Here is a 13,250-nt window from a genome sequence, read left to right on the forward strand (position 1 = left end):
TTGTTCTGCTCTTCTCCCCACCCCCTGGAATAGTTCTGTGTCAGAAAAAGTGATACATAGTGCTAACTACACAGAAAAATAGTGCTCTGAAATTAGGACATCCCATTCTGTTTACAGTATATAGGCTGCACCATTGTCTCTTTTCGGTTTTGATTCCTTACAGAAAGAGATGTCTGCCATTCACGCTCCTTAACAGTTTGCAAGTACAAATAAAAGTCAGCTGTGGATGGAATATTATGGTGGCTTCTTCTCTTCAGGACTTGATGCACTTACATGTAAATAACACTGGAAAAAAAAAAAAAATCCAGACATTTGGTACTTACATATGTCTAATTGTCCAACATGTTGGATAAATATTACTTGAGACGCTTTTCAGTAAGTTATTTCTGTGGAAGAGAATGGGTAATCTTACTACATTTGTTATTGCAAAGGCTACCTAACTAAATTTGTTATCACACGTGCAGAGTAGTGAGCAATTAATGCTTCATTTTGAGTCTTCTCAAATGGAATTAATCAGGCTTGCATTTTCTATATTGAAATTGTTGAAGAGAAGACTGAAAAGCTCAGAGCAGCTGCAGAACTCAGAAAGAATGAAGGGCTGAACTTGCACTGAAGATATGACATTGCCCCAGCTTTGCTTCCATCTGCGAACACAACATCTGCTTTTGAGGAAGTGAAATGAGAAACTGCATAAATCAATATAAAGATTGTTTCTATTTCCAAGTGTAGTCCAGTATTTGTGAAAGAACGTTGGCAGTAGGGTTCCATTACTGGTAGAGCACAATTTCAACTTCAACATCATGATTAATGAGGAGGCTAAAGGAAAAGGTATAGAAGATTATGTCACACTTTAGTGTCCTTTCATGATAATTGCTAAGGTAAATAACACGTTACTCATCCAAACACTCACTAGCATATCCAGTAATCATGATACATACATCTATGTAGTAATAAATAAAATAAAACATGCTTTTTCCTGACAATTTTAGAATTAGTGATTTGAATGTTACTCTCCTTTAGGTTACTATAAACAGTCTCCAGTACTCGTACAATGTCCCTTGATCTCAGGTAGTATTCATATACTCATTTCCCATATGAAATCCTAATTGATAATGCAGAGAAAAGGATCATGGGTTTTTTACAGGTAGACACCAAACCTTGCCATCAACAGAAAGCGTTGTTGGTTGTTAATAATTTATTATAAACAAACGTGCCATACAACAAATTTGTACTGAGGTGTTTGGAACTTGCTTTTGCAGCAACAAAACCTTCCCTAACCGGTCTTTAAGCTATTTGGTCATTAGTACTGCTCTGCTCTGGAAGCCCAGTCTGTGTTCTCATTTCCAGCACTCAATACTTGTGAGAAGAACGGGATTCGGTTGGGACGTATCTCCTCCTTGCATGCACCACCTTTCTGCTGTCAGGTGATGCTTCAGCTCTTGTTTCTCAGCACCATCTTGGGCAGAGGGGTTGGTTTTGAGGCGCTGGGTTCTTCCGAGGCCAGCAGTTCATGCATATAGTCAAGAGGAGAGGCCCTACCCCAAGGACTTGACACAGACTAAGCAAGCTTTGTCACAACAGCTTAGCTTGGAAGGGAAGTATAAGGGAAGAAAAACTACATTTACAGTTTTGCAACATGCAATCAAAACAACTTTAAAGGCAAAGTTGTTCCTGGTTGTGTCCAATACTTATGACATATCAAACATATAAAACCCAACATCACCATGGTTTGAAATGTGTTTACATGTGTGCACACATTACAATCTCACCCTCCAGGGAACTACTATGTTTTCTGGAAAGTTTATAGCTCACAGTTACCAGAGCCCAATGACTTACATTTTCCTAACTGATTTCCAGGAGGCCAGTTTTGTCTGCTGCCTCTTGACAAGCCACAGTGCTGCAGCTCCCTTGTTAGACAGAATACACATATGTAAACAAGTGTCTCCAAAGCTGCCCTAATTCCTCGGTGGAGGTGATGGGATACTGAAAAACGGAGTAATGAGAATTTTCACCAGCTGAAAGGTTCACAATCGTCCGTGCCTTTTGGATGGCACAGCAATCCCCTCTGACAGTAGATGGGAAGGGCCAGAGCTCAAATTCTTCTAGCATTGTGAGTGACCTTCGAAAATTTTGCCAGGCCCTGCTCTGGGTGGTGCAGCACTAGGTGCTGAACTTTCACACGGTCTTTAAGGAGCCTGAAGTGACATCCAGGCTCAAGGAGACAGGCAGGAACGTGAACTTCATCTTATCTGGGAAGACAAGAAGACTGAAAAGGGCATAATGATCATCTGTACCTATTTCTTTGTATTTGAAAAGAAACATTTCTGCTGTCTATGAAAACCAATCAGTGGGATCGAGCACTTTCCCACCGAAAGGCTTCCCATAGAAACCCACGGCTGTAGGCTTCATCCTGTAGGATTGACTTCCTCCCCTGGCTCAAATGATGGAAATTCATCTTCTGCTTTGTTTCTTTTGCCTGAAAACTAAGGAGGACACACAAGCCTTTGATCGAAACTGAATGCTAAAAACAATTCTGCCACTCCCCCTTTGCACGAAATAGTGCTTACTCACAGAAATATTCCTTTTGAAGTTGCTTTGTAGATACCAGAGCAATACATAACAGTCCGGAGGGCTAAGAGATACTGTGCTTGAGCAAAGGCCATATTCTGATGTCACCAGATACGCGTTTTCTGAATAGTCTTTTATGCGGGGTTTTATTTCAGGGTTCTGTAAGAGTTTCATTTTTTTTCTGTTTATAAAGAGAACCTCAAGGATTCCAGAGGGATTTTTGAGAAGGGCAATTATGAGTCCTAAAAACACCAGTGGAAAGAAATACTGATTCACTAAACAATACAGTTAAAGACAGAAGACACATTAACTGTCTGCATTTCGCTCCTAATATTCATAAGACAAGAATGAGTATATCATTTCCAGAGTTTTTAAATAGCTACTTATTTAGATCACCAGAAAATGGCCCCATCCCACATCGGATGCAAAAACCCAGAGATCCACTATTAAATGAAGCTGTTCCAGATAAACTGCGAGCCAACTGACCCTGGAAATTTAGTACCCAAGTTGCGTGACTTGAAAATCTGTTCAAAGCAAGGCATGGCTGCAGGCCTTGACTGTTGTACTTTAGTAACCATAGTAACATGGTCTCTGGAGACCTAATGTTAGTGAATTTTCCTTTATTTCAAGGAAGAGTAATAAGAGAAATGTGGATTGGAACTTGTTCTCTCCCCCCCTACTTATTTTTACTATGCCATGACCTTGACCGAAATATCTTTGAAGTATTTGCTGGCTGATTTTCTGCTATGGGACCAGAAAAAAATATCAGGATATATAAAGGATCTTGCCAAAGGAAGTCCTATCTTCCTCAAAATATTTGCCTTCATTCCCAAAGAGAACCTCTTGACTAATAATGTTTCGAAAACTTCTTAATGGAAGGAACTGATAACTTTCATCTCACAGCTACTGTGGGCACCAGAATAATGTCGTACTTTCTTTGAACTGACAGATTAATTGTTTTTTGTTTCAGTAGCAGGTGCAGCTTTTCGTGAGTACATAATTGGATGTACATGTTTTTTCAAAGGAACACAGGCCCCTGTCTGGTGCCAAGCTCTTTTTATTTTTTTTTTTCCGTTTGGGAAAAAAAAGCCCCATGATTTCATTTTTTAAGTACAATGTAGAAAGCTCATGTAAGTGTTTTTAAAAAGCCAAATACAAACAAACGTTCACAATACATACTTAAGTCTGTCTCACATGTTTCAGCTATTATCCTGGATTAGAAATTCCATCTGTCATTGAATCCATATGGTTTACCAAATGACAGTTTACAACCATGTATTTTTTGCAGATTTAAAGTTAGTTGGTTTTCGTGGCAAAAGATTTGGTGTCCAGGCTAATATCTTTGTGTGCGTGTGTTTCTGTGTGTGGGTGTGTCCTTCCGTGCGTGTGTAAGTGTATGCAAAATGGCTAAAAACTGTAGTAGGATGCAAGTAGACTTTATTGATTAAAACACATCCGTTGTACACAAAGCAAATACCATCGACACTGAGCCCTGGAGTTTGGTTATTGCCTCCAAGAGCTCTATTTTAGGCTTTCCATTATTTCTACTGAAAGGAATAAAGTGAAATGAGGAGAGCTGCCTCTGCTTCTCTGTGCTGTCCCCTCTGTATTTTGGGCAGACTGGGGAGCATGAACCGCACGGGTACGAGGCTGGTCCGCGTCCTCTTTCCCTTTCCCCCCCCGCAGGTTATCGATTACCCGGGCAGATGGCTGCTGTGGTTCTGACACGGCACACCAGTGCAGCCTCCCGTTCGCTGGGAACGAGAGAACGCTGAGAATTTTATTTCAGTAACTGAGAATGTTTAAAATCATAAGTGGAGCCATATACTTTGTTGTCCCGTTTAATGTGAGACCTGGTAACTTAGAACAAAAAAGCTGGGAATAGTTTTCGTTTGTTCTCATGGGCTGAAGCTGTCTCTCTCTTCTATTCAGTCTAACAAATCACTAGGATTCTGGCCAGAATAATGGAAAATCTCTATGCAGTGTTACTGTAAAGAGCTTGAGTATGGAGTTGTATATGATACATGACAGATTTATCTGAGAGGTCAGAAGAGGTCTTTTCCTACTAATTTGCAATCACTATTACCCGCTCCTGGGGTACCAGACCTGTGCTAGCAAACACCCTCCCCCTTCTCCCCAGCTGTGTAAGGAGATAAGAAGAGTATAAATCTCAGCCCAGCTCTGACTCTGTGCAGAGTGCTCTGTGCTACAGATGTCAGATTTCGTACTGAACTGCATTTTAGGGTAATATGGAGAAAACAGAGAAGTTTGCAGTCATAGGTTACAAAGTTTTACTCCATGTCCAGCTTGTCTCTTTGTAGTGTGGCTGAAGCAGCAGGTTTCCCAGCTAAAATGAGGTTTAAGACACATGGAATTTGTGTTAATCCTCAATAGCCTCATGTGGCTCCATAAAAGTTGTTGTTGCACCAAAGCGGGTTTTTCTTTTCCTGCCTGCAGGGCAGAGCATCTCATGGCTGTGCTTGGGCTCCTGAAAACTGGGCGATACTTAGTTGAGAGATCTTAACTCAGGAGAGGCCATCAGCATTTTGAGACCAAACCAAAAACAAAGTGGGGGAAGTTGGTAATTATCTTCATTTACATATTTCCCTCAAATCCATACTTGTTTCTGGCTTAACTTGAACACATGGCTCCTTGAACTTTTTCCTCCACTTCTCCTTTCCTCTTGCTCCCTCCCACCCTTCCTTAATACCTCCGCCAACCCCACAGATGCAGTTGCCCGTCCACTGATCTGAACCCTTAGAAATACACATGGTCCCATTTTCCTTCCTTGTTTTTACGAACTGCTGCACCTGGCCCAGCCCAACTCTGGCAAAGAAAAACCTGCCCGTCTTCCACCGTCGGGGAGCAAGTTTTACATTTTGAAAGGAAAGACTGATCTCTTAGGGTATGTGTCTAGGCCCAAAGAGTGTGTACCAATATGTTGGATGAAGAAGATTAATTTTCAAATAGGGATATTTATTTATTGATTCATAAAAGCAATCCTTGGCAAAGGCAGGTGCTCCCCGGCTGTTTCCTACAGGGGCTGAAAAACTCCAGCTTGCCTGCAGGACAATGGAAGGCCCATTTTAAGGATGTTCAGCATGACGCTGTGTGATCATCCTCAGATCTTGTGGTCATGTTTTTAAGCCTTCCCAGATAGGGTTTGGTGCATTAATTTGCATAGGTTGAGAACATTTCTTTAATTAAGAACATTTCTTTAATGTTCTTAATTTATGTCTGCCCCAGCTGCACAGGCAGGACTGGAGGTCTTTTGGAACGGGCATGGTAACAGCCACAGACATGAAGGAGCTCCCTTAAATGTCCTACAGTTATCTTTGTGGAAATTTTTAGTCTGTCCAAATTAAAAGGCCTGCCAGATGTTCAAAATGTAATAAAATTCCTAACATCACAACGCTGATGGTTTCATTGCTGTGAAGATGAGTCCACAGAGACGAGACACCAAAAATGCTTTCTTGTCTCGGCTTGACATTGGAAATGGATATGACAGATACCATCTATGGAGGCTTCTCTCAGCGCAGTGGAAGGCACAGATGTGGAGCTGTAGAAATCGTGACACATTGTCTTCTGGTTGGTGAGGTGCTGGGATGAATTTGGGCATTATTTAGAGCAGAAAATAGCACCAGTCCAGCAACTCCTTGTGCTCGAAGAGTCAACAGGGATTACTGGTGTTCAACACAAACTCAACTAGGTAGAAATAACACTTGCTCTGGAAAGGATCTGTACCTATGGAGCTGACTTGGAGCCGAATGTGATTTACCCTCAACTGTTCTTAGCAATGACTCATGGTTAGCACTGACTTGATTGAATCAGTTGCTGCTACAGCTCTTTCCAAACGTCGATGAGCCATTGCAGTCTCTCCACTACATTTCTCCAGTCACCGTTTCACAGGGTCTTCAAGGCGCAGAGCCCCGTGCCATGTCTGGTCCCACTGGGCCGTGTTTCCAAAGGTGCTCCTCATTTAAGATCGGGGTCAGATCTTCTGAGGAGGTCGGCCTGTTGTGCACTGAACTTTGAAATTCTGCCACCATTGTCACAGTGGGAACAGGCTTCAAGCAGTCTTGGAAATCTGGTCCTTATTTAGGAACTGAAAAGAGAACCAAGCTCACAAAAATATGACAGTGTATCTGGTTACTGAGCAATTCAAAATCTGCCCTCGCTGTGCTTCAGGATTAACTCAGGATTCATAGGCACATTGCTACAACAGTAAATTGAGAGAAAGGTGAAGCAAGGATAATAAGAACACAGCAGTATTTCCTCAGCAGCTATTTGAACCTTAATCTCAAAAGACCTCAAAACCATCGCATGAAAGGCTCATCTATACTACCTCGGAATGCAACCTGCTGGAGCGGAGATATGTTACTGAATCTTTATCAAGGGAAGAGAAGCAAAATTAGTCAGTCTGCATGCAGCATGATGGATCTTAATGTTTACGTTGTTTATTTCATTTAATCCTTTTATTTTTGGATTTCTCTGGTTGCTTTGCTTGCACCGCTGAGCCTGTGAGAATTAATTTAGCATTTTTCTAGACTAAACATTGGTCTATATCAGTGAAGTATTTATTGCTTACTCCTTATATTCATTGCATTTGTGCAATTATGCTACGTATGTATTTTTATAAAAGCTTAAGGAAATGGCCAGACTTTAAAATCCACACCAAGTTTTAAAGTCATAGCTACAAGAGCACATGTATTTCATTTTCTTGTTGGAGATTATTATATTACCTGTATGTATCAATGCCTATAAATCCAAAGCAATTATTATGGAATGTGATGTTCTAAACTGAACACAAAAAAAAAGGTAGCTGACACTTGCTGTCAAATTTTAATTATATGAATTAATGACAAAATAAAATTTGAAGTCGATAATAAACTAGGAATGTAATATGGTAGTTACACTGTAATTAGCTATCCTAACTTTTTTTTTAAATGGAAAAAGCATGTTCCAGATTGTTATTAATTTTTTCCTGTTAGGAAAAAATGCCCTTTCTGCAAAAATTTGGTGTCCAACTTTTTTGCAGAGTGATTTTTTTCATACCTAGAATATCTTTAAATCATTACTTTTTATAGCCGCTTCACTCTTTGCTTTCTGATTATCTTTTTAATTATTTCATTTTCCTTTCTTTAGTCACTGAACGGTTTTGCATTGGTGGTGAGTGCAGATGGAATGATATTTTACGCGTCATCGACGATCGTGGACTATCTAGGGTTTCATCAGGTAAATATGTTAACAAATATCACTGTCATTGTAATGACTTTCTTGTGGTCGCTCCTGCTAACTGGCTTTCTAAAATACAGCACTCTGTTTGTTTTACCTTATCCTTCTACTACTGATTAGACATACACTATTACTGAAATGATGTTATTTTACTATGCCATTTCAGGCTAATTTTCTTTTTTTTTTTTTGGCGATCTGACAGGTGAAGATTAATTCCTTGTACTGTTGTTCCTTTTGTAAAGCTCTTGTTAACAGAAGCATGAGCTATTATAAAAATAAGATTTAGCTAAAAGTTTCCTTTCAATGTCAGTATAAGACGCTGCTATTCTAGACTGGTTGCCTGTGTGTAATAAATATATTGTAAAGTCACAGAATAACAGAACCGTGTAGTTGGAAAGGACCTCTGGAGGTGATCTAGTCCAACCGCCTGCGCAAAGCAGATCCAGCTAGCGCAAGTTGATCCGGGACTCATCTAGCCACGTTTTGAGTTTCTGTGACCCTTCTGGCAGACCTGTTCCAGTGTTTCACCACCCGGACTGCAAATTTTTTTCACTTATATCAAGTCCCAGTTTTCCATGTTGCAACTTGTGCTTGTCGCTTCTTGTCCTCCCTCTTTGTCCTCCTGAGAAGAGTCGGGCTTTGTCTTTACACCTGCTCATTCGGTTGACGTAGACAGCAGTAAGTTCTTCCTGAAGTTTTCTCTTCTTAAGGCTGAACAAACCCTGTTCTTCTCTCCTCTCCTGGTATGTCAAGTGCTCCAGCCCTCTTAACTGTCTTGGCAGCACTCTCCTGAGCTCACTTCGGTGTGCTAATATCTTTGGTTTCCTGAGGTACCCCAAACTAGAGAGAACTTTGCCTTTGTTGAACTTCCTGAGGTTGCTGTTGGCTAAATTTTACAGCCCGTCAAGATCTGAGTAGCTGTCCTGCTCTCCCCAGTCGGTACCCTCCGCAAGTGAGAGTGCGCTCTATCCCGTCACTCACTAATCACAAAATAAAACTGGGTTCGTCCCAGCAACAATCCCTGGGGGATGCCACTAGTCACCGGCTGCCAGTGGATTTTTTTATGACTCACATTTGTATATGCACAAAAGAGTTAAGAATGAAAATAATCATCTTAGGATGTGAAGTCAAAAAGCAGATGTTGAAAAACAGGGGCCTCTGAAATAACTTTCCCCAATTAATCTTTGCTCTGGAGGTATCCTACAGCAGTCATTATTTCAGGGAAAGTACCTACCTAAAGTGTCTGCCCCACTACACTTACAAGTTAAACCTTCCTTGTTGTAATTGTTTCAGACTGATGTGATGCACCAGAACATCTATGATTACATTCACGTGGACGATCGCCAGGATTTCTGTAGACAACTGCACTGGGCCATGAATCCTCCCCAGATGTTGTCTGGACAGCAACTGCCGACAGACACAGGTGGGATTGTGTGTGTGGATTGGAAACATAGGCACCACTCTACAGAGGTAGAATTGCACCCCGCCTACGCCCGTGTCTATTCCGTGTCAAGTCAGATTCTTCACTGGAAAGCTGCATAGCGGCCATTTATAATGTTAGTGTCCCACAGATGATGCTTCTTCCTGATCCTTCACATTTACAAGGCAGTGTGCGCCATTGAGGCTACGAAGTTGATGTTACCTTTATTTTTTTTCAGACTAACGTACCAATGGATATTCTTATCCATGCAGAGCGAACAGCACCAGGGTTCATCCTACCAACCTTTTGTTCACACTGGCCAGGACATTAGTATTCCTCTCATTAATGCAAAAACATCCCGTGCAAAACGTTTCTGTACAGTACATCACTTTCTGCCATTTGTTTCCCCACGCAAAATCATGTAGACAGGAGTCTTCAGGAGAACGAGTAGGTTTAGCAACACACTTCTTCCTCTGAGGCTGTGTTTCCCTAGGACGGCAGGTGGATACGTGTGCTCAAGGTTTCTCCTACATGAGGCATTAAGCTGAAATCACGACTACAGAAAATACAATGGGGTTGAAATTGGTAACTTTATAAAGAATTATTGATCCCAGTAGAATGTATGTGTTTCACCAGAAGGTGAGGAAGTAATTGAGGAAGCGCAGTCACCAGATGGGTGAGGAGAAACTTGCAAGAAATCCTTCAGCGGCCTTTATGAAGTCCTCAGGCACACAGTCATGAAAATTTGATGGGATTTCTTGCAGTTTCTGTGTTTTGCAAGAGTCTTACAGATATCTGAGGAACTTCGCAAGGTTTTGCAGGAAGTATATGGCAAACAAACTAAGCAATGTGCATTAATATTTCAAACCATAGAAAGTTACAAATATTTGGTATTTTTGTCCTAATATATGCAGTGGATAATTTCAGTTCCTGAGTTCATGCTTCTGTACAAACACTCGTGTCTTTTGGGAAATAAGTATTCCAAAAGCTATGCACTTGTAGTCCAAAACTGGAAAATGCTTCATTAAAAATCAAGGAGTCAACAGATCAGCATTAGCTCATCAGCCACTGTTCACTTGTTTGTTTTATTCTTGCATTAGCACTTTCCTTTATTAATATTGTTCCTTTTTCTAATGTATTTTCTGTGATCTCTGATCTCAAAACCAGCAACATCTGTCACCCTGCTCTGCATCATTAAAAATCACAAAACCTCGGGAAATAAAGAAGACAAAGTTTCTAAAGGAACTCATCAGAATCCTATTGTAGAGCTTTTCTTTTTTCTTTTGGTAGAGCATATGCAGATATATCTATACATGACACAATTTAATATTTGCCCTTCCATAAAGTAATTTTTAGCGATCTCCATAACAGCTTCTTCAATTGGCTACAGAACATTTTCATTCTTTCTTACTGTGATCTGATCTATACCACCTCCACTGTTGTTCCTAGGAGAAGAATATATTCTCAGTAAATTGTTTAAAGCACAGGAGAACGACAGCACGACAACAGATTATTCTTCCTTCCTAACTCGTTGTTTCATCTGTCGAGTTCGCTGCCTGTTGGACAGTACTTCTGGCTTCCTTGTAAGTATAATTTCACTTAGAGAACTGTAGTCATGACATACCAGGTTTTAATTACTTCATATGAAAAATATGTCCATGTATTTAACATACATAACATAAACAATATTTCATGTCAGGCCACACCTGGAATATTGTGTTTTGGTCCCTGCTATACAAAAAAGAAGTGGACAGGCTGGAGAGGGTCCAGAGAAGGGCCACAGAGATGATCAAAGGGCTGGGAAGCCTGTCATATGAGGAAAGGCTGAGGGAACGGGGTTTGTTCAGCCTTGAGAAAAGAAGGCTCGGGGGAGACCTTACCACCATGTTCCAGTGTTTAAAGGGTGGCTACAGAGAAGATGGAGGCTCCTTTTTCACAAGGGGTCACGTGGAAAAGAGGAGGGGTGATGGGTACAAGTTACTGCTGGGGAGATTCCGACTGGACACAAGAGGAAAATTTTTCACAACGAGAACAATCAGCCATGGGAGTAATCTCCCTAGGGAAGTGGTGGGTTCCCCAACATCGGACACGTACAGGGTTGTGCCAGTCCCTATCCTTTGCAGAGAAAGTGCAGGGCAAGAGGAAACAAATTCAGGATCCATCTGACTGGAGAGAACAGAGCATGGAGAAATAACAGCTCCAGCTCCAGAGTGAGGCACAGAGGAAATATCTGTTTGCACCACCATACGCTGCCCCTCTCGGCGAACAGAACATAACACAGAATTTCTACTTTTAAGTACACGGGAGAGAGAAAAACAAAAACCCACCTCAAACGTCTCATTTTACTGTCGATAGTACCTCTGCTCACCGTGCTTCTGAAATGGCGTGGTTTGAATTGTATGAAGATAATGAAGTTCCTAGGTTTTCTCCCTGTTTCAGAACTGGGTTTGGTGCTAAACAGCACAGTCCGTAGGTTGTATTAGCATTTTAAATGTTTATGCACCAAATGCTTAAGATAATTCTATTTTTTGTTTTGTGTAACAGACAATGCAGTTCCAAGGCAAACTAAAGTTTCTGTTTGGACAGAGGAAGAAGTCCTCATCAGGAACAGTATTGCCACCTCAGCTGTCCTTATTCTGCATCGTGGTACCACTTCTGCTCCCTTCTGTGACAGAGATGAAGATGAAAAGCCTGCTTGTGAAAGCAAAACACAAAGCTGATGATGCAGCAGCAGTGAATACAAAGTATTTTCAAATTAGTCCTTTAGCAGTTAGTAAAGTATACTATGGGCTTTCTGTTTATTAAGCATGTAAAAAGCACTAATTAGGCTAAAACTTTTTAAAACTCTTTCTTAGAAAAGTGAATAATTTATTTGGATTTAACTATATAACACATAATAACTATTTTATAGTATAACGTGACATTATAATATAATATAATTCATATAATATAATTTTTATATAATACATATTAAGTATTACATTGCTATATATATAATTTTACATAAAAACTGGAAAGTTAGGATATCTTCCTAACCTTCAGAAGCCACCAACGCAGTAAGTCATTCTACTAGATGTAAAAGTGTAAAAAAACCTGAGAGTTTTTTTCTTCTGGTAGCACAATTATTTGGACTTGGGCAGTTTGGTAGCAAACAAAGGAAAAGGAACAATTCAGAAAGCTGAATGGGTGTGGGTGCAGGTGTTCACACAGAGTCAGATGAGATGTATTCGGTGTACGTGTTTATCGTACAACAGAAGGCTTATGAACACATAAGTCTACAATTGCACTAACTGGCCTGGGGCTGATCACTCGGTAGCAGTCTCAGAAGATCAGGACAGATTGTGTTCAGACTCATTTCCTTCCTAACACTTACTTTCGTTGCTCTTCTATGATTGAATTTCAGTTGATGTTTGGGGCTAAGATTATGTTTTCCCGTATTTGGTTAAATAAAACCTTGCAGCAATGAGGTCCATCGCCGTGAAGCAAAAAGCTCATCAGTGTGACTGACGGCATCATAATTTGGCTTTTAATTAGAATATGCTCATGTAGGTGTGGATTTACTACCCAGATGTGTAATGTGGTTCTAGCACATACGTCCTTCTGACAAGAATTAAATTACTGGGAGGCTGATGTAGTGGGCTTTTGGAGTAGAGCTAGAAAGTCATTTCCACTTGCAAGTTTTTCAGCGGCCCGTGTGAAATTAGTTGATGATCAGAATTCAGCTCCTAGAAGAGAGACAATTTACTGAAGTTTTACTAAGTAACTTTACTAAGTTTGACTAGACAGTGGCCAAGGATTGGACAAGAATGAAGTGGGCGTTTAACTTCAGTGTTTCCTTTGGTTGAGGCCTGAAGCACGCCATACAGGGTTACTGGGCAAATGTATATAGTAATTTTTTTTTCTGATGGTCTTAATAAAGGGAAAAATTTGTAAATGAGTGTTATGGACTTTGCACCCTTTCCAAAGCCCATTTTGAACTAAAGATTAGAAGAAATCCATTCAAATCATGTTATGATTATTGCAAATT

General features: G+C 40.5%; 1 protein-coding gene across 1 annotated transcript in view; it reads left to right on the forward strand.

The window, feature by feature from the left end:
• AHRR (aryl hydrocarbon receptor repressor) overlaps positions 1-13,250 on the forward strand; it is a 66,038-nt gene that overhangs the window by 47,526 nt on the left and 5,262 nt on the right. Inside the window, exons 4-7 of the mRNA XM_086469456.1 lie at positions 7,714-7,803; positions 9,097-9,226; positions 10,673-10,806; positions 11,768-11,967. Coding sequence (XP_086325582.1) covers positions 7,714-7,803; positions 9,097-9,226; positions 10,673-10,806; positions 11,768-11,967 — 554 coding nt within the window. The remainder of the gene's footprint in view (positions 1-7,713; positions 7,804-9,096; positions 9,227-10,672; positions 10,807-11,767; positions 11,968-13,250) is intronic.

This window comes from Leptosomus discolor, chromosome 8 (assembly GCF_034619465.1).
Source record: "Leptosomus discolor isolate bLepDis1 chromosome 8, bLepDis1.hap2, whole genome shotgun sequence".
Taxonomy (NCBI): Eukaryota; Metazoa; Chordata; class Aves; order Leptosomiformes; family Leptosomidae; genus Leptosomus; species Leptosomus discolor.